Raw genomic sequence first — 25,483 nt, 5'->3', positions numbered from 1 at the left:
GTAGAAGAACAGTTTGCAGTAACTCGGTGCTCGATCATACACTTCCGGTGCCGTCCCTACGTTACTGGCAGAACTGTCGGTACTGTTCTGTTAATTATTGTGTTATACTCGGTGCTGCGGCCAGTGATTCCCTGGGTGTCAGGGCTCCTGTATCAGCGCTTCCCTGGAGTCCACGGTGTCAGTGATTTCCTGTTATCAGTGGTATGGTACTTTCAACGCTGTCCAGATGCCAACGTTGACGTTTTGTGTTAGTTTCATCGGGAGTGATGTCAGCGCTGCTTCAGCCTGCCTAAGAGAGTGAGGTGGAGGCGGGGCCACGTAGACGAAGCAGAACACGATCATCGCGCATGCGTACACATGCGCTGTCGGAGCGCAGCTGTAGGTAGAAGCAGCTAAAGTGCCAGCCGGTCTGTGGAGTTGGCATTGTGAACAGATGCAGGGAGGAGGACCCCGACACCCTGGGACCTTGAAAGCCTGTACCCAGCCCCCAGGCGGGTGTCGCAGCGTCAGCGGCTGACTGGACGCAGAACAATGGAGGGATGGCCCCCAGGCCCTTCTGGAACGGGCACAGCCACCTTTGGCAGACGAAAGACAGCAGCGGATACAGTTTTCGACTGCTGCAGTGACATCCTCGCTACAGCGATAGCTGCCCACTGACAGCCACCAGCCACTGATAGCACCAAAGCGGTCGTCAGCCAGTGTCCTCCTGCACTCTTTGGCACTAACTTCCCCATTACGGTTTATCAATAGCGTGTGCTGCTTGTCTCTCTCTATCCCTCTCCGTAGTTAGAAGGATAATACCCTGCGCCCTTCCTGCACTTTACAATTCACGGGACCTTAGTCCGGACGCAAGATACTGTAATGTAATCCTTTTGTTTTTCTTGAACCCCCATACCAACAATGTGCGCTCCATGTCTTTCATTCAGAGCCAGCCCAAGTTTTTTCACAAATCATTTTACATTTCTGACATCCCCCAAAAACCTTTCTGCCCTGTTTTGACCTCCACCTTGCCTCGCCCACTCTAAGTTACATTTCTCCTTCCTCGACCCCTCCTAGGCTCATTGATTCCGGCCTTTCCTTACCAAGAACATACTTGCCATGTCTGACCACCTTATGCATGACTCTTCCAACACTGATGTTCCCACCTTGGGTTCCAGTCAGAAGAACCCTCACAATTGCTGAAACTGCCAGCTGGCGTCCTCCAGTGGCATCTGTGGCCTGCCCGGCGCCTGAGTCATTTCCACAATCTGTATATACTCAAGACCACGTAACCCGATTCTCGACTCTTGATCCTTTTTCATAGTACCCAGAATGCTTAGTCTCCAAATTCTTTTACTAGCTCCAACGCCTAAAAATACATTCATTCTGTAAACTTTGCTGCTTTCCTGTCTGGATCTTTAGAATCTTTGTATCATGTGGGTTTTTAATTCAACTTTGGGTTCCGCGGATCACATCCATCTTTCCTTTTGCCCCTGAGATTATCAGATTTTTTTCACTTTGACTTGTGGCTGCAGCACAATAGGTCATCTCACGGCCAATATTTTGTGCCTCTTTGACGGCCATTTCTGATGCACAGTGTTCTGTGTGCATGACTAAGACGACCTACTCACCTTCCACTGCTGTTCCTTCAGTCCCATGGGCGGGATGTGTGGCCTCCATTGGGCAAGTGCACCATTGCAGCATCTTACCAAGGCCATCAAGTACTCCACATCGGTGGCCCGGTTGACTCTAAGCCGCTGGACACAGAGGACTCCTGGAGAGCCTGTGGAACCATTGATGGGATGTGGAGCCTCCTACAACAGCACGTCCTGTGAGTTGGAGCCTCCCGATCAACCATCAGGGCTCCTGATTTGTGGGGAACAGCGGAGCTGCTCTTGTTGGTGCCAGAGTTTCTTGCTTGTCTGCCTCATGACTGCTGTGTGCTTTGCTTCACTTGCCCTGGTGCGCCAGTATCTCAGAGACCTTCTTCTTTGGGTGGAAAGCCTGGACAGTCTGGTCGGTGTCTTACTCTTCATTGTGGGCTTCATTTTTGTCTCATTCCCCTGTGGTTGGGGTTACATCGTCCTGAATGTGGCAGCTGGCTACCTCTATGGCTTTGTGCTTGGTATAGGGCTAGTGATTGTTGGGGTCTTAATCGGAACATTCCTTGCCCATATCGCCTGCAAGAAGTTGTTATCACAGTGGGTACTGTCAAAGCTTGAGACAAGTGAAAAACTAAGGTCTTTCATCCGAGTGGTTGATGGAGGAAGTGGGCTTAAGGTGGTGGCATTGGCCAGACTCACTCCAATACCATTTGGACTTCAAAATGCTGTTTTTTCAGTAAGTATGATGTTTTAGTGTGGCTCGGTACAGTAAATGCTATAACATTTTTGTCCATATACATATAATTTGCATTATAATGTGTCACTACGTGCTTACTGGTTAGGATCTGGATCCATTTTTATTATCAGTAGAATTAAATTCTGCAGTAAAGAGTAAAGTTTGGGATTCAGATACATTGTGTAAGAAATAGTTTATTATCCGCTATGTCGCAAGAGCCTCATAAACCTTTCCTACTGTCCTCATTGCTGGAAGTCATGCATGCAGTATGTTAAGACCTTTGTACTGTCTTGCTGTAACTTACTGCAGGATGTCCGATGAATCACCCCTAACTCCTTCTGCTTAAAGGGAACATGCTGTCTTTCGTTGCTTTGATATGTGGGTGCGGTGACAGGACATTGCAAAACACAAGGCAATTCATTTCAAGAAGTGAAGTATACCAAAGCGCACACACAATTGTATATTTTAAATTACCTGGGATTTCTGGGACTATACACTTTCTGTCTGGGTTGTCCATATGGCTACCACCGTCTCCGTTCTTTGCAGTGTACTGCTGTGGCTTAAGATATCTTGATTTTGTATGGTTCGTTGAATTTATTAGTAAATTGATGAGTGGATCTAATACACCAGGAAAGAAGAGGTGTTGCAGGGTCCCAACCAACATTACTTACTCACTTTAATCCAACGTGTTACCAATAGTGTTTGAACAACAGGTTAAATAAGTCCCTGTTCTCTCACTGTCTTGCACATGTACTAAGCCATTTTCTCTCATTCTAATTTGTCTGCAGACTGTTGCCTTGCAGTCTTATTATTGAATCACATTAAGCTTATTTGGTAGCATCACTGAACAGAAACTCTGCGCAGAGGTTATACAAAAAATTGCACACAGTAATATATAGTGCTTTAGACCACCTGGACGTCTGATTTGAAAAAAAAACAATACATCAGTTGGGTATTAGTTCCTACAGTGCCCGTGCTGTGGTTTGTATAACAGAAGGTGGACGAAGGGTCCAGGACTGATGGAGTAGGAAGTTTAAGGTGGACGAGGTGATATTTGGGGGCAGCTCTATACCCACTGCAGTCTCCAGGATAGGGTGCGATCGGTGCTATGACAAAATCCCACAGAAGCATCAGGTAGATTCAACTGTAAAACAGTTAACCATTGGCAAACATGAAGCCCGATTTGTTGCTTTTCACTAGCCGTGGAAACTGTATCTTGCTGGGTGGCACATTAGACATTTGCAGCTACAGCGGATGCCAGTAGTGGCCCAGAGGCTGCTCTTTACAAGCTGTCTTTATTTACCAGTAATCTCTATTAATATTTCACCACACTTCACATTCTTTACCCCTGGGACGCAAGTGACTGAGAGAACCAGACTTTCAATTGTTTATCAAACACTACATACTCTTTAGTCCAATTTTTTTTGTTTTGTAAAGTTGATGCACACATTTGCCAATTCTCAGCCACCACTTTTCGTGAGTCCGAGTTGCTTCACCGAGGCCATTGACTTATTGTCTTCAGGTTTCAGAATTCCGTGGTCAGCATGTTTGTCTTCAAACTGCTTGAGCCAATAATTACCTATTTGTCCCCCAGACTGAAGTACGTCAGCACAGCAGTTAGCTATAGTGGTTACTTCTAAAATAGTTATGACATGCTTGCTGTATGGACTCTTCCCCGTCTGATAACTGCCAGATTGCTACGACACTTGAGAACATAATGTTTCCATTCCAAAGTTTTTAATTTTTCAAAGAATTTCAGTTGTCAGAATCTGCTTATTTTGTGTCTTGTGTCTTCAACTGCCAGTCGATAGCCTCTGGTGGGGTACTGGTGAACTTTGAAGACCAACACCGACAGTTGTGCTCACCAAGTATCACCAGAAGCCCCTTGTATGTTGTTATTCCTTACACCATGGTACTCCAGTGGCTAGTCTACCACAGACACCTTGGAGAGTCCCCCACCCACCCCTCTATAGTGATAGGGATACACCATCACTAGGAAGAAAATAAGAAACTCAGAGACAGAAATGAATCCAGCGCGATTCTGTGGTGGCAGCTACATAGGAGAACAGGTTTGTGCTGAATGACCTTTGCCAGTGAGCACTTCTAATTTTGCTCGTTTGTGCACCAGAGCGTTTCTTTGCCCTTGAGAGTACTCATACTGAGCATACCAGTCATGCAAGGTTCAAAGCACTGCTCCCTAGAGCCCGCTGTTGTGTTCCAACCACCTGAGTGAGCAATTCTACAACAAGACAGGTGTCCACACAGCACTAAATTTGAATTCCAAAGGAGCAGTAAACACAACACTATGTTCATGCTCCACTAGAGATGGAGTGCACAGAAACCGTTTGTATGACATAACATTTCTCTTCATTTCTGTCCCGTGAAGAGGTATAGTTCACTTTCTGACCTAGTCTACCCATCTCTCCTTGGGAAGGGAAAATAGCAAATATTCTTCAGTTTATCGCACAGCCCTGTTTTCCCCATGGGTTAGACTTGGTGATGGGTGTTCAAATACATCAGATGAGAACGCCTTGTATGCATGTTACTATTGGCGGAAGTAGGGACCTTGCTCAAAGCCCGATATAGCTATAAAACAAACACACATTTTGTTTCTTCGTAAGATATTCGTGTAATACTATATGCTCCTTCTGTTTCTGCCTTCTTTTTTCTTGTTTCCCGTTTGTATCCTTCCTTTTACTTCTGTCAGGTGATTATCAAAAATGTTATTCTTGAAGAATATTAATGTTTTAATTTTCACTTGCGGTACTGCTTTGGTAGGAGTTTTGTGTGTATTACCATTACTTAACTTTCTGTATTCTGGTTGATAACAATTGGTTACAGTTTGCCTTTTGATTTATGTTGATTACATGGAGAAATCAATGACAATGTTTAATATAAAAAAGGGCTCTGTTTCTCAAACCAGTATTTTGGAAACTTCCAAAAATCGTACTTTTTTTTTTCTACTTTTATTCTTTAAAAATTGTTCTATCTTGTTTTGCTATATTTATATTATTGGAGAGTGGCATAGGGGAAAGGGGCAGTGTTTAGTATCTACATGTCTATAGGTGCCTTTTCAAGAAGCAGCTGTTACAAATATGAATTAACTAATTTTCTTGATCTAATAAGTTGGCAGTGGTGGAATTCAAGATTTAACAGCATATGGCACAGATCTCTGCAGGCGTGAACTCTCTTACTGGAACTGAAACTTGTTATTTACAGATTTACAAGTATATCTGTGTAGCAGGCACATTCACCCTGTATGCAATGTAAACTAGAGATGGCAGTAGGCACTTTAATAACGTGAGCTACTTTGTCATACTATAAGGGGACATTTGCGCACAAGCATTCTAGGACAAAAACATGCAGCATCTGCCACACTTTCGGGACTTGCGCTGACTGCCTATTGACAGTGTTCTCCGCCAATGTATTTTCCACATTGAAAAGCACAGTTTTATCTGCAAACTGACACCCCCACAGACAAACTGCTGCCACCAATGGAAACAAGCATTTGCAATGCAATGGGTCTCGCATTTGCTCGACTTAGTTTAGTTGTAAACTCCTATCCGGACTTTTCTTGCCACATAAATTGAAAGGAAAAAAACAAGCACAATCGTGCTTGTAAAACTGAGCACACTGAAATTGAAAACCAAAAAAAAACTAGCGCAATTGCGCTATGTAAAACCCAGCGTGATCTTGCTGCATGGGATATAAAAAGATAATTTAGTGCGGAAACCAGCCTGAAAACATGAAGCCTCGTATGTTTTCAGTAGTTGGCCTGTGCGCTCGAGGAGAGCTAAACACCGGAAAAGGCATGACGTATGTATGCCTTTCACTAATGAAATCAAGCGGATTTTAAAAGGCAAGCCCACAAACCAATGAAAGTGTCAGGCGTGACATGAGCATGGTTAAAAGCCCAAAGAGATTTCAACAGGGGCGGAGCGCTTGTGCGCTCAACCCTAATAAACTGGTGAAAGGCAATGCTCCACCCTCCCTGTTTCCATGCTTCTGGTATCTCACCAACAACATTACCAGAAAATGCCAAAATCATTCCTTCTTGCTGCATCAGAAACTAACTGAATTGACCACTCAAACTGCTCCCCCACTCCTGCCATAGGGATACCGTTGCACTCACTGGGAAATACTCGCCGGAGTCATAAATCATCCTTCACCCCTGCTTTGAGCCAAATCTGATAGTATGGGAGCCAAGCCCCCTCCAAAGCCCAACCTAACTAACCTCCTACAAAGAGTCCTGCCTGCTCGAACATCCAGACAGGCAAAATTTAAATGACCCAGCAGAACCTCTCTGTCCATCACCTGTACCTTCCCTTTCCCACTATACTGTCAAGAAGATCCAGGCAGCATTGCCTCTTCTCCTCTGGTAATCAGATCACCGTACGAAGAGAGTTCAACTCTACCCTCAAAAAGGTATTGACCTGTACTGGCCCCACTGTCTATTCAGGTGCTAGTGGGACACCCATATCTGGCATTACCTTGTGGAACAAAATCAAACCCTCCTGACATTCCTGCGACTTTGGGGCACCCACCCAAAAAAAATAATCGAAGTAGTGTGTCATGGTGTCCTTCTCTGCTACACGCGTAAACAGTTTTTACAAAAAGGAACTGAAAGCCTCAAACACGGAACATGAAACTGAACAGTCCATAGACAACAACTTATCTGCAAAAAATTGCCCTCCAGTTGAATGCCCAACAACTCATAGCCTGCATGATGAACCGGCAGTAGCTGAAAGGCCGATTATACATCACATTTTGCCACCAAAGCACCCCAGCTACAGGCATTCACCAACTGAATGGCGTGTCAGCAGAGGCATAATGCAGGCCTCCGAAATGAAATCTTTGACCAAAAGGCCCTCTGACCAAGGAAGGTCATGAATCAAACAGAACGCTACTGGCTCCTTTTTCGAGGCATCCTCAATCAGTGAGCTCCTCAAATTCTCCACAGGCCAGTCAGGAAACACCCCTTCATCTTCTCTTTCCACACCTCCTTCATCAATTTAGCGCCATCTCAAATCCTCTTGACCTCTTACTCGCTTTAAGTTGTCCGCCCACTGATGTATCCTGGGACCATCATAGCATAAACAAAAACCAAACTGAAAACCAGGAAACAACAACGCCTGCTCCGCCTCCCACTGTTCCAACCATTGTTGTAATCTCTTCACCTTAACTGGCATATCCGCTTCCTCTGCATTCGCTGGAACCGACCACCGACCCCCTTGTTGACCAAACCCCCCCACCCTGACTTGGCGAGCAAAAAAACAATGGATACAATCCAGATCTGTGACTGGGGGTGAATGTTTGACAATGTTCACCATTCTGCCATCATCTTTTTGTGTTTTACAGTGGCAGTACCAACACACCTACAAGCCATTGCACTCCTACAAGTGTGACAATTCAGACTATTCCAGGCCACCCAAAGCTGTAAGAACAGCATCGGCAACATGTAATATTTATTTTTAATATTAATTGAACTATTAAATATAGTTGCGTTCATCTCAAAAGTAAACAGCGCCTCCATGTGGCAGACTGTCTTTAGTGTCTGTTTGGAGAATTAACAGCTGTGCCCAATCTCCGGAAACCACCACCTCAAATGAAGCACTGCTGACTGCTCTGTTAGTATACCTCGGAGGCTACAAATTTGTACCTCAGTTGTGATCAGTGCCTGAATGTCTCGATACTGGAGCATTAATAAAATCGAGGTAGCGTTCTGGGAACTCCAGACGTCTTGGTGCTGGTGTATATGGTAGAAGTGAGATGGACTACCGCATCCAGTCCCAGATTCCTCTCTGTGTTGTGCTGCTTGTAACTTCACTCTGTCCACAAGTAGTTCAGGACTATAGGTGGAGTGCAGAGAAAGACAAGGATTAGTGACTTCTCATGCCTAGCATAGGACAGTTTCGCAGGGCAGAACATAGGTGCTTCTCTCGTATGGAGAATGAATGGAGGCACAGAGAAAAGCGATTCTCTGAATTGTTGAGCCTGCAGCTTGCCAAATATGAAGAGCGAGTGCCTCATCCAGTCCTGTTACCCGGTTTGCATTCTGGTACTTTTAGTTTTCTGTTCTGCTAGACTGAAAGTAACGGAATGCAATGAAAGAGGTGGTGTAGATAAGCTGCTAGTACTTGGATTGAGATAATGTAGTAGACCTTGGAAGATGCTGTATTGGGAATTGGCAGCAGGCAAAGGGGTGGTTCATGCCGTGCTGAGTGCTTCTGGGCTGAGAATTAGGAGGGGCTGCCAGGTAGAGACGTGATGGGCAGAACAGGAGAAATTGAAAGTGATGTGTACCATTGGTAATTGTCCTTGTGGAAGGGCTGCCAAAATGGACATCCACAACTTTGAAGTTTGGAAAAGCCGTTATATGTTCAAGCGTTTAAAACAGCCCCTTAAACCTTGCTCATCCTCCCCAACTAAAAATTGTTGAGTATCTACATCTTTCCCAACCATGTCCCAGGTACACCAATGCGACAAGTGTGTGTTTTAGATTTTTTTTGTTTTTGTCACCATGCATGCATGGATCTGATGGTTCTGTAGGGCAAACCTAGCTGAAACATAATTCATCGTAGTTGTGTCAAAGGCAAATGTACAGTCAACCTGTGATTGGCGGGGTAGACGTAGGTGAACTTCATTAAGATGTATTATTCTTAAAAGAGGCGTGTTTTAAAGTTTTTCTAAATTGGAGCAGGTTTAATGAAAGTTCTGTTGGCGTTCCGAGGACGTTCTTCCAAGTCCTGCGTGCATAGATGCTTTTTTATTTTTTTTTCACTTTCTTGTCTCATGTTGTTCCAACTGGTCGTTCCAAGAGCCACCGGTGATAGTGGGCAAGCCAGCCAGATAATAGTGTTTTTGTTCTATTTTGACGACCTATTTCGTTCATTTTTGTTTGTAAAATTAAAGGTAAAGTAGTAAAAAAATATTTATTGGGCCAGACCGACTGGTTGTCTGTTGCAAGCCCCAAAATAAATTGCACTGACCAAAAAGCTCCACAAGCTAGACTCGCCTATGCCCTGGTCCGTACCATTTCCGTGTCTTAGGTATTGGTTGGTGTTTACTGATGCATCATTTTTCTAGCTGGGAACTGCCTTGGTCAGCCCTTAACCGACTTGATCGGACAAGAAGCAGTAGTTGTATGTGCTATGGTCACACTTGGACATACCTTTCAGCATGTAAGCAATGCCTCAGGTGTGAAAACTGGGTCCGCCTGAAATATCTGTCTGTTTTTGATCGAGGACCAGCGTGGCTGTCGTCAGATCAGACCTAGCTTGAATTTGGTGGATTCGTCATTTCTACAGCATTGTTGTATTAGGTTGTCATTAATATTGTATTTAACAGGGAAGCTAAGAAGCACTCTTGTAATTTCGTTACAGCGTCAATCAGAGCTAACTTGCGCTCATTGGGCAATTAGCGATCTACTGTTTTTCAAAAGCAAGTTTTGAAAAAAGTAATGTTCAAAAGATGTAATAGGTGAACTATTATGGCACAACTTAATTTCCTATACTTTCAGTTCTTGCCTAGTGGCAATCAATCAAATGTGTATTATCAATGCGAGAAATACCGTGAGAAAATACAGTAACATCATCCTTACAAACTATTAAAGATAAAGGAGTGTGTTCTACAAATGTGCATTGGAGAGGCTACAAATGCATTTCCTGTGGTTGTGTAGTACGTTTTTATTTTATTTTATTTTTTTATTATTTATTTTGTAATTACCAGCCCTTGTTTATTTTCTCTCGGTCTCTTCGCCAAACATTTAATTAGTGTACCCATCAATTGTAATAAGTTGTAATGTGTTAGACCTCGAGGCGCCGTATTTTAAGTGGTATATTAAGACAGTGGCTGTAGGTTTAGGATTTGTTTTGTTTGGTACACTTATTCTGAGATCCTTGAAAGGGCCGCTTGTGCTAACCCTGTCTGCAGTTTCCTGCTTTCTGAGCACTCTGATTCAGCCAGCTGGTTTGGCCATGTGTAGTTATCACTCAGTATGTAGTTGTGATTACCGCTCAGTCACTTTTCCACTGTATCCCTTGTGGGGACTTAGCAGTGGTCATTCTTATCCAGTAAAATTGCGATAGTAAGGTATAGCTGCGGCTTATTGAGAATGATACTGTACACAAGCCTGTGAAAACACTGAAAAGTGAGCCATTTGTACAAAATATGCTAATAATTCAAAAAAGTATGACGATAATTTAATCTTAGATCAGTAAAACATAATAGATTTGTTGTACATCATAGGTGGACATATTTTTAAACAAATATATTACATTTCTGTAGTGTGGGTGTCCTATCAGTTAGTTTTCTAGAAAGGAAGTAGTGGGTATAGAGGGCCAACCCGAAGTTGCAGGCTAAGCATACCAGAACTAGTATGACATATTTAGTCTCTGTAAAACGTGCTTCACAACTGGCACCTGAGACTGTATTACATGGAGGCGCAGCAGGTGTTTCCACTCAGTTTTTTGTGCCACGTGGCATTTTGGTATTACAGAATATGCTTGTGCATCTCCTTCTATAGTGTAGATCAGTGGTTCCCAACCTTTTGACTTATGTGGACCCCCAACTGTCATTACTGGAACCCGGGGATCCCCAATGAATCATAAATCGAATCCAGGGACACCCAACTGAGTCATTACTGAAAGCTGGAGATCTAATCTTTTAATATTATTTAATTTTCTAAGCAGTCGCGTAGATTATGTCGGCGCAGCACTAAATATGTACTGTGTTATCCCGAAGGAGCATGCCTTCATTTGCATGGGGGTCTGGCTTCATGCAAAGGAGGGACTCCTTTGCTTCTGCACCATATTTTAGATTGGTGCACAGCCATAAAGAAGGTGTCAAGAGGCTGTTGCAAATGGCCCTCTCTACATGGTCACCCTAGTTTTTTGTCTTCCTCCCCATACTTTTTGCTGAATTTTTGCTTGTTGGCCTTTGCACGTTACCATTGCTATCCAGTGCTAAACTGCTTGTGCTCTCTCCCTAAAACTTGTTTTGATTGGAGTATATTTGTTTGGCATATTTAATTAACATGCAAAAAGAGTGGTATACCATATACTGAGGGCCTGTAAATGAAATGCTACCAGTGGGTCTGCAGCACTTACTGTGCCACCCACTTAAGTAGCACCTTAAAACTTATCCCAGACCTGCCATTGCAGCCTGAAGTCAGTGTCCCACTGCCATGTCGACTTGGCATTTAAAGCCCTTTGCCAAGCTTTAAATTCCCCTTTTATTACTTATAATTAGGGCTCCTGGTTTTATGGTATTTATTGTTTGAACATTTCCATCTGTATTTATTTTTTGTGCGTTTTATTTGTATTTATCCATATTTATTTTGTGTCTAGTGAGTAGGTGAGGAAATAACTGGTATATTTCCACCTTTATTTAAAGGATAAACGCACACTCATACTTTGATGCCTGTCAGGTTTTAGCACATCACACCCACAAAAATAATAAAATAATAACACCACATTAAACAATTAGCATAAGTACATGTTGCGATATGCAGTAATTTAAGCCAATCTCATTGAGTTTTGTAACTCCCCATGCTGACTATATGTACAGCTATTTACCTGACAGTCATTAATCTCAGCATGGAGAGTCACTTAAAAGAAGCCAAATTATCTGCATTTGTCTGCTTTCAAAAATAAATACAGACAGGAAACTAAGTTGGTCATTACAACCCTGGCAGTCAGTGTTAAAGCGGCGCTAAAAACACCAACAGGCCGGCGGTCAAAAAAATGGAATTACGACTGTGGCGGAAACCACCAACATAAACAGCCACTTTAACACTCCAACCGCCACGGCGGTACAAACAAACACCGGGGCGGTAACCGCCAACAAACAGGCGGAACACAATGTACTGCCCACACTATTACAACCCACCAATCTGCCACCTTTTCCGGGGCGGATTCATCGTGAACAAAAACATGGTGGAAACAGGACTTGGAAGGGAAAACGCTCACCTTTACACAACCCACGAGGAATCAGGACGCCATGGAACCCGAGCTTCAGATTCTGCCAGCCTTTATCTTCCTGCTCCTCTACCAGGAGCACGAACGCCGGCGGCGAAGACAACGGTGAGTACTGCACCTACGACACAGGGGAGGGGGAGGGAAAAAGAGAGTGACACACACACACGCAACACACTCACCCCCACCCACTACAACACACACGCTAATACACATTGATACATAACAGTTACACCCCCATCCCCCCCTGGAAGAATGCAAGGACAAAAGGAAATGAGTTGAATAATTGTGATATATTCAATTACATACATTAAAAATATTTACAAATCATACATTTGTACTATATACAATTATATACACCAAGAACACAAGTCCAAGGGATTCCACCATCATAGTCCGTGGATCACTGGTCCCAAAAGGCATGGGCGAGGCCCGCACTCAATACCCGATCAAAACAGAGAGAACACTGCAGGGGCATCAGATAGAAATAAAACAGGCACCTCAGGGGGAAGGGAAGGGGGGCACCTCAGCCGGTTGAGTTCACGACGCCAGATCCACGAGGGGGCTCCATGCTCACTGTTCAATCCTGGGGAGTGCAAAGCCACAGTCTCTCAAGTCTCTACAGTGGGTGGTTTGCCCACTGCTTAATCCTGGGGAGTGCAAAGCCACAGTCTCTCAAGTGGATAACAGTCACCACTGGTTTCTGGAGGGGGCCTTGTGCCCAGAGTGCTTCATCCTGCCAAGGACTGAGGTAGTGGATTTATCTCTCCACTGGTTCTGGAGGGGGCCTTGTGCCCAGAGTGCTTCATCCTGCCAAGGACAGAGGTAGTGGATGTATCTCTCCACTGGTTCTGGAGGGGGCCGTGTGCCCAGAGTGCTTCATCCTGTCAAGGACAGAGGTAGTGGATGTATCTCTCCGCTGGTTCTGGAGGGGGCCTTGTGCCCAGAGTGCTTCATCCTGCCCGTGGCATACTCCGTAGCGTTGGAATCATTTGCGCTGACTGGCCTGCGGGGCTGCTGGCGGCGGTGTCCTGGGCAGTGGTTCAGCTGGTGGCGGTCTTGTCCTGGCCTGCGGGGCTGCTGGCGGCGGTGTCCTGGGCAGCGGTTCAGCTGGTGGCGGTCTTGCCTTGGCCTGCGGGGCTGCTGGCGGTCTTGTCCTGGCCTACGGGGCTGCTGGCGGCGGTGTCCTGGGCAGTGGTTCAGCTGCTGGCGGTCCTGTCTGTTGCAGTGTGGCTGCTGCTGGCGGTCCTGTCTGTGGCAGTGTGGGTGCTGGTGGTCGCTTCCTGGGCAGTGTGGCTGCTGGCGGTCCTGTCTTTGGCAGCGGGGCTGCTGCTGGCGGTCGCTTCCTGGGCAGCGGGGCTGCTGCTGGCGGTCCTGTCTGCAGCGGGGCTGCTGGCGGTCGCTTCCTTGGCAGTGGGGCTGCTGCTGGTGGTCCTGTCTGTGGCAGTGTGGCTGCTGGCGGTCCTGCCGGTGGCAGCAGGGCTGCTGCTGGTGGTCGCTTCCTGGGCAGCGGGGCTGTTGCTGGCGGTCCTGTCTGTGGCAGTGTGGCTGCTGGCGGTCGCTTCCTGGGCAGCGGGGCTGCTGCTGGCGGTCCTGTCTGTGGCAGTGTGGCTGCTGGCGGTCGCTTCCTGGGCAGTGTGGCTGCTGGCGGTCCTGTCTGTGGCAGTGTGGCTGCTGGCGGTCGCTTCCTGGGCAGCGGGGCTGCTGCTGGCGGTGGCTTCCTGGGCACTGTGGCTGCTGGCGGTCGCCTCCTGTGCAGTGTGGCTGCTGGCGGTCTTGTCCGCCGTGCTGATCTTCCCAGACTTGCCGGTTTTACTGTGCCCCTTTCCCACCTTGGATGGTGTCGCAGCGGTCTCCACACTCCCAACTGTACCCCTGGGAGCGGCTTTGGTGGCTGGTTTCTTTCCCCTCTCCCGCCGGGCACTGTCCAACTTTTTATGCTTGACAGGTGGGGGTCTGTCCGTGCTCTGGCCAGGAAAAGTTTCTTAGGAACACTGGGATGGGTAGCTGGAGGGGGTTTGGGGGTGGAGAAATAGGTTGTGGTTGTAGGAGGTGTACATTTGCTGACTTTGGGTGAAGGTGAATGGGCTGGAGGCTGTTGTGAGGTGGATGGCTGTTGAGTGGGTGTGTGGCTGCGTTTGTGTACCTTGGGAGGTGGCCTCACAGACACACTCGGAGATCACATAGGGGATGTGTGAATGGTAGTGGGGGTGGTAACTGCACATGAGCGGGGTGTGGTGGTGGGTGTGCTGGACATAGTGGCTGAGGATGTAGTGCATGCAAGTGGAGACGATTCAGGGAGGGAGACGAGGAGGAGGGGGACACAGTGGAGGCAGTGGATGTTTGTGTGTCTGCATGTGTGTGATGCTTGTGTGAGTGCCTGTGGGATGTGTGGTGCTTATGTTTGCCAGAGCTTTCCTTGTGTGTTGAGGTGTGTGCATGCTGGTCTGATGGTGTGCTTGGGATAGGCTGAGGTACAGGGGTGTGGGTCTGGGTGAAGGAAGTTGGAGGAGGGAGGCTAGAGACAGGGACAATGGCTGCCATCAGTGCTGAGGCCAGAGTCTGAAAAGCTCGCTGAAGGGCTGCCTGACCAGAGTGAATGCCCTCCAGGAATGCATTGGTTTGTTGCAACTGCCTCTCTACACCCTGGATGGCATTCAAAATGGTAGACTGCCCAACAGTGAGGGACCTGAGGAGGTTAATGGCCTCCTCACTGAGGGCAGCAGGAGTGGCAGGGGCTGGGGTGCCTGGGGCGAAGGTAATGCCCACCCTCCTGGGTGAGAGGGCACGGGGCAAAGGCTGAGGGGCTGCTGGGAGGGCAGTGCTGGTAGGGGGCGTGGCGGCTGTACCTGTAGATGCGGGGGGCACAGATGGGGCCACCACCGCAAGGGAGCTCCTATCAGAGGAGGAGTCCGTGTCGCTGGTGTCAGCTCCTGTCCCCGCCCTGGAGCTCCCCTCGCCCTCCGTCCCACTGGTGAATTCGGAGTCCGTAGTCTCGCCCTCCAGGGCCATGTGGGATGCAGCTCCCTCCTGCTCCGGTGCCACTGTTCCTCCGCCTGATGATGCTAATGCACACAAGTACAGGGAGACCACAAAAAGGGGGGGGGGGGGGGGAAGACAGAAGAAAGACATGTTCAGTGCATGCAATACCGCTACCGTTGGTGGACACGACAGACACAGAAGCCCCCTGCACTACGCCGTGCACTTGGGGTCCTCTATTCAATCCCTGGGACATGGCTTACAAGGCTATGGCCGATTTCTGCAAACATGGATGTCACAGGAGCCTGACTAGGTGTAGTTGGCACTGTACACAGGTGGGGTGGTGCGCCACAGGGCCTGCCTGAAGAAGGGAACTTAACTAGCAAACTCGCCCTGGCCCAGGGGAACCCAGACACCTAAAGTGCAAGCTGAATCAGCAGAATGAGAGTGTACTCACCCCCTTGTGGCTGCTGTGATGCCCTCAAGCGCCCATCCAAGTCCGGATACGCCACCACCAGGATCCTGAACATCAGGGGGGTCATGGTGTGACGGGCACCCCTCCCACGTTGGGAGGCCATCCCCAGCTGGGCCTCCGCCGTCTTCTTGCTCCAGCGGCGAATGTCACCCCATCGTTTCCGGCAGTGGGTGCTCCGTCTGTGGCAGACCCCCAGGGTCCGGACTTCCTTAGCGATGGCACGCCAGATGCCCTTCTTCTGGTGGGCGCTGACCTACAGGAATTGTACAGAGGAAAAGAGAAGTAATTACCAACTGCACCGTCACAGTCATTGGCCCTCATCCCTACCCTTGCCATGACGCACATGCACTCACCGTCGTTTCATGCACGCCTCATTCTCACCCCCCTATCTTTCATCCACCCCACTCCACACAGGCATTGCCCATACAGCATGCTCACAGTGTACTTACCTGTTTGTCTGGAGGACTGTAGAGTAGCGTGTACTGGGGGAGGACCCCATCCACGAGTTTCTCCAACTCCTCTGTGCTGAAGGCAGGGGCCCTTTCCCCAGACACACGAGCCATTGTCTCTTCCAGACTGAGGTCACAGCAGCACATGCAGCCTAGGTCCTCTCCTGTCGAAGATCAGGTATCGAGTGATTGAACAGAGAGAAAATGGTGGTCACGTCCGCGGCGGTGCGTACCGTCACTGCCAGCGTACATCGTCATTGGCTCCTGGGACCCATAGGGTCCAATGTTAACCAATGCAGGATTGTGCCGTGGTTTTCAACCGCCTACCGCGACGGTGTACAACGCCAGCGCAGTTACCTCATATCCCCTTGTCCCACCTTACAGGTCAGGCAGCCGCCATTTCAGGGGCCCACATGGCTTTATTTTTCACTGCGTCACACATACCTAGGCCTTCCCTAACCACTCATACAGGCAAATTTCTATTTATGAATATTTTCAGAGTAAGCTGTGAACACGTACCTCAAAGTTGGTTGACTCTCTGCTCGCGGTTCTCCTCCATAGGCACCGTCCGCTGGGGCATGTGAGGAGATGGCGGCATCCTCCGGTGTACAGACCGCTGGTGGACCTATCGACAATGGAGGAAAGACATGTGATCATCACCTACAGGCTTGATTGTGCCACAATCCAGGAACTGTGTGCCCAGTTGGAACCAGACCTGATGTCAGCTATCCGCCATCCCACAGGAATCCCCCTCAAGTGCAGGTGCTGTCAGTACTCCATTTCCTAGCAAGTGGCTCATTTCAAACAACAGTTGTCTGGGGATGTCCCTACAGGTTAGTGTGAGTCTAACAGTTGTCCCTCGCCATTTGCAGGTGACTCTGGTTACCCCAACCTGTCATGGCTACTGACCCCAGTGAGGAATCTCAGGACAAGGGCAGAGGAGCGCTACAATGAGGCCCATGGGTGAACTAGGAGGATTATAGAGCGGACCTTCGGCCTCCTGAAGGCCAGGTTCCGGTACCTCCATATAACAGGTGGTTCCCTATTCTACTCACCAAAGAAGGTGTGCCAGATCATCGTGGCCTGCTGTATGCTTCACATCTTGGCTTTGCGATGACAGGTGCCTTTTCTGCAGGAGGATGGTCCAGATGGAGGTGTTGTGGCAGCTGTGGAGCCTGTGGACAGTGAAGACGAAGAGGAAGAGGACATCGACAACAGGAACACAGTGATCCTGCAATACTTCTAGTGAGACACAGGTAAGAAGACAACACTGCCTGCTACATCTGATTTTAATCCACTACCTCTCTAGTGTCTGTCATTTTCACCCAGTGTATGGTCACTGAGTTGTCACTTTCCCTTACGATTTCACAGATGTGGGTCCCACTGTGTGACATCTGCTTTGTTTCCTCATGGACTAGAGCTGTGTGACATAGGTATGTTGACATTACATTTGAAAGAGCATTTTGCCACTGTAATTGCTAATACACTATTTTGAAATCACAGACAGACTCCATATTGTTTTGTGCTTTAAGGGTGTTTTATTTAAGTGCTCAATATTGAAGGGGGTTGTAAAATTGTGAGGGGTGATGGTGGAAGAATGTCCATGGCAGAGTCCAGTCTATTAGTCTCACAGGTGCATTGTCCAAAGGGGCATAGGAAGTGGAGCTGGGGCAGTTTAAGTATGGACAGGGTGACAAAGTGGGACAGTAGGATGACAATCAGGGTGGTCTCATTTCTTGGCGGGGGTCTTGGCATCGTTCTCTGTCTTTGTCCTGAATCTCAGGGACCGTTTGTGGGGTGGTTCTCCCTCTGCAGGGGGTAGGGTGCTGGTGTGGTGTGGTGGTCCTGTGGCGGTGCCTCCTGTCCATTAGCGGAGGTGGTGGGCAGTTAATCGTCCAGGCTAGTGTCAGGAGCCCCTTGTTGTGCCACAGTGTCCCTCCTGTTGACGATTTCCTTCAGCACCCCTACAATGGTGCCCAGGGTGGAATTGATGGATTTGAGTTCCTCCCTGAAGCCCAAATACTGTTCCTCCTGCAGCCGCTGGGTCTCCTGAAACTTGGCCAGTACCGTTGCCATCGTCCCCTGGGAATGGTGGTAGGCTCCCATGATGTTGGAGAGGGCCTCGTGGAGAGTGGGTTCCTGGGCCTGTACTCCCCCTGTCGCACAGCAGCCCTCCCAGTTCCCCTGTGTTCCTGGGCCTCTGTCCCCTGAACCGTGTGCCCACTACCACTGCCCCCAGGTCCCTGTTGTTGTTGGGGTGGTGGGTTAGCCTGGGTTCCCTGTAGTGGTGGACACACTGCTGATTGACGTGTCCTGGGGACAGAGGTATGGGCCTGCTGGGTGGGTGCTGCGCTGGTGTTTCCAGAGGGGGCAAGCTCTGTAGTGGCCTGTGCCAGTGTGAGGGGAACCGACTGTCCCGAGGTCCCAGATGGGCCGGGCTGGTCATCTAGATCCAGTTGGACAGAGCTGCTGTCATCACTGTGGGCCTCTTCTGTGGGTGGAGTGGACATATCTGGACCCTCCTGTCCGGTGCCATTGGGTAGGGGTCCTGCAGGGGTGTAAAGGCATGATTATTGCATCTGTATGTGCCATGGTGTGCAATGGGTGGGTGACCGTGTACCCCAGTGCTTGCATTCCTGTGTAGGACCTTGTGGGATGATGGTTTAGGGGGTTGTATGGGTATGTGCAGTGGCCATGCTTTGGTGATGTTTGTCTATGCTTTGGTGTTGCATGCAGGGCTTGGTGTTGGGATATGTGGTTTGTGATATTGGGACATGTGTGAGGAGTAGGAGTGATGGGGGTGAGGGTGGGGGTATGTGATGGCATGCAGGTAGGGTGGGGGATGTAATAGTAAAGATTTGACTTACCAGAGTCCATTCCTCCAGCTAGGCCCTCAGGATGCAGAATAGCCAAGACCTGCTCCTCCCATGTTGTTATTTGTGAGGGAGGAGGGGGGGCCCGCCGCCAGTCCTCTGTACCGCGATGTGGTGTCTTGAGACCACGGAACGCACCTTCCCCCGTAGGTCGTTCTACCTCTTCCTGATGCCATCCCTATTTCTTGGGTGCTGTCCCACTGCGTTGACCCTGTCCACGATTCTGCACCATAGCTCCATCTTCCTAGCTATGGAGGTGTGCTGCACCTGTGATCCGAATAGCTGTGGCTCTACCCGGATGATTTCCTCCACCATGACCCTGAGCTCATCCTCAGAGAACCTGGGGTGTCTTTGCCGTGCCATGGGGTGGTGTGGGTGATGTGTGGGGTGGTGTGTTGTGTGAGGTGCGTGGATGTTATGTGGTTGATGGTGTTGATTGCCTGTGGATGCTCGTTTGTAGATGGTGGTGTCTCTCTGTGGCCTTCAGTCGCAATTCTGGTCATAAGGGTTTGTGGTTGATGTGGATGGGTGTTTTTATATTGTATTGGGTGTGTGGGAGTGGTGTGTGTGTGTATGTGTATCAGGTGTGTGGATTTCGAATTGTCCAATGTGGATGTGTTTTGTATATGTATGTGTATTTTGAGCGTGGATTCGTGGTTCGTGATAGTGTGGGCGTATTCCTGTTGGCGTGACGGTGGAGGATTTGTTATCGCCAGTTTATCACTGACCTTTGGTGTGGCGGACTTGTGTGGGTGTCTAGATTTTGGCGGATTCCGGGCTTTGGGTCATAATGACCGTGGCGGAATTCCGCGGCCGCGGCGGTGTGTTGGCGGTCTTCTGCACGGCAGTAAGCGGCTTTTACCACCAATGTTGTAATGACTCCCATAATGTTTTCTGTCTGCATTTATCTGTAAAAAATCTGTAAAAACGGAAAACAGGGGGCCCTACTTATAAATCACCCCTGAGGTAGGCCGACGTAGCTATAGGGCAGGGCGCTGTATAATTAAAAGGTAGGACATGTACTTTTTATTTTTACATGTCCTAGTAGTGAAAAACTTCCAAATTAGTTTTTTCGCTACTGTGAGGCCTACCCTTCTCCCGTAGGATAACATTGGGGATTCCTTAGTAAAATTAATACGTTAAAATTCCTAAGCCAGAGGATGTAGATATATCATGTTTGGTATCCATGAACTTATAAAACCCTCTTTAATGGTAAAGTCCAGATTTATCATTATAAGTTTCAAATTGCCACTTTTAGAAAGTTGGCATTTTCCTACCTTCTGTACCAGTAGCCTGCCATAGGCCACATGACTGGGTATAACTGACAGTTGAGTCTTTGTGAAGTCACCCCAGGCAGTCAGACAACAGTGGGATTAGCAGAGCCTGAATGAGCCATTAACTGACTTGATGGGGTGTGTGGAGCTAAGCACAGCCCCACTAACACATGAATAGGCTAGACTCTGCCACCATACTATAGGCTTACCACCCCTGTATTGTCAGTGCAGCCAGCTAGGAGCCAGGGCAGGGAGGCAGGGAATTCCTGGAACTTCAGAGATCCCTTCTGGAAACCTCTCCCAACATCTAGAAGCAGGGCACTAGGGTATATAAATAGGGCTCTCAGACCCACTCTTTAGTTCACTCCTTGACCTGCGAAAGGACTCTGAGGACTGCCTGCTGCTGTGACCTGCTGTGAAATTTGCCAGACTGCTGCTGTACCTGAAAGAACTGCTTTGCTCCCTGTAGCCTGCTTTGAACCTTCAGAGGCACACCTTGCTGCAGAGCCCTGCATCTCCAGTTGCACCCAGGACTCCAGAAATAACTCCAAGGGCTAGTTTAGCTGGTCTCCTTTTCTGAGCCACAGGGACATAACAGGCTCCCACCATCTTGAACCCGCACCTCGACCCAGCCTGAGTGATTCTTGAACCCCCAAGAGGTCTTCATCCACTCCTGAACCTCTGGGTGTGGTGCTAAAGGAGCCAAGGTGGCAATTTACTAAAACTGAGGGCTTGGTATTTTGATCCTTAAACTTTAAAAATTTATAAGTCCGGTTCTACTAATTGGATTTGATGGTTTTGGTGTCACATTATTTATTAACATCTTTTTATTGTGCTGTGTTTTCACTGTATTGCTGTTTGTGTGCTGCATATATACTTAACACATTGCTTCTAAGTGTAGCCTGACTGATTTTTTGTGCCAAGCTCTGCAGGGTTAAGCACAGGTTAAATTGGTGACTTTTTATGTTTCACCCTGCAACCCCATGTTTCTTGACCAGGGCTCACACCACTGTCAATCAACTACCCCATTTCTCACAGAGGCCTACTTACTGTGCACCACAAATTGTTCCCTGTCATTGTGCCCCTCAAGACTGCCCCTTAGGGGTTGGCACTGTGGTCCCAGTGACAACCCAGGTTTGTCACTATCACACACTGTGCCGCCTCCTGTAGTATATCACTACCTCTTCAGGTCATTGCCGGGTTCTCTAATTGCGCTGAAAGGCATATCAAATATCCGGACCACCTTTCATTGATGCACTTTTTCTAAGGCAGTCTAACTTCATGCCTTCACTGGGAATTGTGATTTTTTTCATTATTGGTTGCACTGCCCCTGTTTGTACCAAAAGCACCCATTTAAGGGTGTCTCACAGTGCAAAGAGGGGTATTGTGCCCGATACGTAATTTGGGCCCTGCTTTACAGTAGCTTGCAGTGGGTCGTGAGCAGGCCTCAGAATCCAAAAGCATCCTTTATGAACAAGAGTGGGCGAACCAACCCGGAGGGCCTTGGGAAGCTTTGTGGAATTGAAAGACGTTGTGACAGTAGGAATCCCAGAGTCCTGCAGTGCCAAGTCCAGAATTGACTCTTTAAAAGTAGAGATCCTCAGACAGACTCTCAAACATTCTGGAAAAGGAATTAGCAATATAAACGTATGAAGAAAACTGGCCTCTAAAAATTACCTGGCTATGAAATACATGATACGGATGACAAAAGTGACAGGTCCGAGTCCAAAAATATTAATGTTGGAAATCATGAACAAATCCAGTAATGCAACCTTAATGAGCTTGGCTGTAATCCAGGATTCTTCTGTGGATAACCGATGGGAACAAAGTGAAACAGAACCCCAAAATCAGGGGATGTTTGTGACCAATGTTTCTAGGAAAGAAATGTCAGAAATGAACAATACCACTCATGGAGCACCTATAAAACTGAAATGAATTGGGGCTAGCCACGTTTTCAAGGCTCTGAGAGCATGTTCTTTTTTTATATTGAAAGGGTATCATTTGAAAAATACAAATGTTTACAAGTATATTATCAAACATTAAAAAAAATGTGAGGGGAACAAGAGGGCTAATAATGATTTCTAATAATCTGTAGTTCAAAAAAAGGTGTGGAACTTTATAAAATATCTACTTGTCCAAGGGACAAGGTGATCCATAAATTTACTTGCCCTATTTTTTAAAAAATCCACTTTTTAGGTCGAGCGCAAGCACTCTGGCCTGTTGTAATCTTTCTGTGTACTTTTAACCAGGCCCACCACACGCCCATCACTATCACTCATTCATGGGCTTGCTTTTCAAAAATCCTTTCTTATCATTGGTAAGTGCTTTACGTTTGTCCCTCCTTGGGCCAGTTTTGTTACCGCCTTGGCCATCGGCCCTTTTACTTGGATAACTGCACGTTTGCCGATACGTTTGGCTGCGAGCAAACTTCTTTTTCCTTTTGTGTGTCTCCTTCACGCTCATAGCGGCTGTGGCACTTTTGAGTCCGCTTGCTTATGTCAACTGTTTTACTTTTTATTTTCAATTTGTGTGGCAATAAAAGTCCAGTTAGGAATTTACTATGCTAATAGCTTTTACTCAAGCAAACGTAAGACCAATTGATTTGCAAATGCTTGGTTCTTTTTGGGACCATGCAAAGGGGTTAAAAAAGTGTGGCAGCATTTTTATGATAGCAGAACTCTGATAATAGTCTTTCTGGTTATGTTAGGACTTCATGTTATATCATGGTATGGATTCTAGGAAGTATCTAATTTTGTCACATTTATGCAAATGTTCATAGTGAGTTGGAAATAGATGGGAAGTAGCAGTTCCAGGGTTGGAATACCCTGTGAGTCTCTGCACACCCACAAACTAAATAGTTTTAGTTTATTTGCCAGCTTCTCTCCAATCTCATCCCACTCTCGGAAAGTTTGGCTTTTAGTGTATGTGCCAGCTAGTTTCCAATCTCATCCCACTCTCGGAAAGGTTGGCTTTTTACCCCTAACAAGGGGAGAGTAAAGCTTTTTTAGTGTGGGGAAAAGTGAGTATAGAGAAAGTGAATTTTAATTTGCTTAGGAGATTTTTCATGGGCAAATTATATATGTGTGTATTTGCTCATGCAAAAGTGGAGCAAGTGGAAAGTCTTAAATCTGCACAAAGTAAGGACAGATATTTGTGAGCATACGTTTGTGACTTTCTTGACACATCTGTCACTGATTGTCTGCGTTCATGCCAGGTCATGTCCTGATGACAGCCGCCAGTTGTTCACAGCTATAGGTCATGCCCATCTCAGAATGGCCACCTGCAGGGTGTTGGGCACAGGGAGCTCTTGGCTGTTGTACATGATCAAACAAATACAAAATTCACTGAAAAAAAGGTTCAAGTGTTGTTAAGGTTAGTGTTAATTATAAAACCTCACCGTATGTTAGAAAAAAAAACTAACCAACCCACCTAAAAAAAAAACAGTCACAGTGCATGAAACGAAAAAAAAAAAAAAAAAAACTTTTGCAAGTTGTGGTAGGAGCATAATATTTAACTCTCACAACAGCTATGCATACTATAATATAAACACTAAATTCATTGCTCATGATCTGACCATATTTAGACTTATAAATGACAACACTTAGTAGCAAAATGTATTTAAACAATATCACAAAATCAATAATACTGCATTCGTAGTAATCTCTGTCAAAGTAGTAAAATTAAAATGTAATCTCGTATGTAAGGCGATTAACAACACGGGGTGGAAAATTTTATATTGCATTTGGTGTGCGATTTATGGTTTGCATAGCTGTTGAGATAGTTAATTCTTCATTCATTGCACCTTCAACACACACTTTTCAGTTTCTCTGTTTAAAGGGTAGACTTGGCAGATGCACCAGTGGCGAAGGAGAACCTGTGGCTTTCTTAAGTAGCTCTTGAGAATTTGATTTGTTTTTATCAACTTATGATGTTGCTTCTTTCCTTGCACATAAGTTTAGTCTCTACTGCGTCTAGATATTTTCATTAAGAGACGTGGGAAGCTCATTCTGATTTGTTTTATCTAAAGTCTGGCTGTGAATCCTTCACGGTCAATTGCTTCTTTCTAAAGATTTTTTTTCTCTTTCTCACACTCTGCAGCGCTTTCAGTTCTCCAAGCTGTGTAGCACTAGAAAGATCTCTCTTGTCCAGAGGTTGAAGTGGGTATCTGCTCCCTGATATACGTCCAGCTGATTTTGTAGTTGTAGGTTAGCACTGACCTTTGCTTCCTTATGCTGATTCTACCTTCATTCATCCCAATATAGCCTCCAAAGCACTAGGTTCAATTTCTATCATAGTTGAGCTTTCCGAAATTGCTAAGTCCTGCGTTGCCTTCTGTTTTTCAGCAGCACTTACCTCTTTCCCAAGGGCTAGTTGATCCAGTGCTGCCACAGGTGGGGTACTGCTGCCATCTCTCTGCATTGTCATAGTTTACCTCTGCATGGGTACCCGTGCCCCCTACAAAAAAAGGGATAGGCAGACATTAAGGCTCATTCACAATGAGGGAATGGGTGCAGACGTTTTATTCCTCTACTTTCTGCTGTAGGCAGTGGTTCCACAACATCATCAAAGACTGACCTCAGAGGTTTGGTGGTTTCCATACCAACCCAGTGGTGACGTTCTCCCGACAGCTTCCTCCGATGACCAGCTAAAATCGAGAGTCGCAGAACTAAGGAATAGCTCCCCCTATAAACAACTGATTGCAAGAGTGTAATAAACTGATTTATAAAGAACAATTAATGCATTCTGTGAAGATCTTCACCTGTTTCTCAGACGGTGGTGTTAATAACACGATGAGGCTTGATAGCTGATCTAAATCTTAAAATGTCAGGTTCTTGGCAGCATGTTAGTAGGATATTCCCCAGATTGGACAATAGGCAGTAGAAGCTTTTGCTAAGCATCATTCCAAAAGGAAGATGTTAATGGGCAGTAACATTTAGTTAACTGATCTTTGAATGTGTGATGCCTGGAACAGTTTGAGGTCATGCCTTAAGCACAATAGGTACTGCCTTTTAATGAACCAAGCCCAGGCAATTTTTCACGTACTTGCCTGATTGCGACCACAGAGGTGATGCTGGACCGCTTATCGACCGGGGTGGGGGGGGGTACAGACCACGATCAAGGAATCCTGAGCCCTTAAATC

The 25,483-nt window shown here is 47.0% G+C and overlaps 1 protein-coding gene across 1 annotated transcript in view; it reads left to right on the top strand.

The window, feature by feature from the left end:
• The first annotated feature begins 347 nt into the window (after window positions 1-347).
• The window catches only part of TMEM64 (transmembrane protein 64), a 115,276-nt gene continuing 90,140 nt past the window's right edge, over window positions 348-25,483 (top strand). Inside the window, exon 1 of the mRNA XM_069220454.1 lies at window positions 348-2,319. Coding sequence (XP_069076555.1) covers window positions 1,636-2,319 — 684 coding nt within the window. The 5' untranslated portion in view covers window positions 348-1,635. The remainder of the gene's footprint in view (window positions 2,320-25,483) is intronic.

The sequence above is a fragment of the Pleurodeles waltl genome, chromosome 2_2, assembly GCF_031143425.1.
Source record: "Pleurodeles waltl isolate 20211129_DDA chromosome 2_2, aPleWal1.hap1.20221129, whole genome shotgun sequence".
NCBI classification, from domain to species: domain Eukaryota; kingdom Metazoa; phylum Chordata; class Amphibia; order Caudata; family Salamandridae; genus Pleurodeles; species Pleurodeles waltl.
Note: the sequence above shows the minus strand (reverse complement) of the source record. Positions and strands in the feature narration are given on the sequence as shown.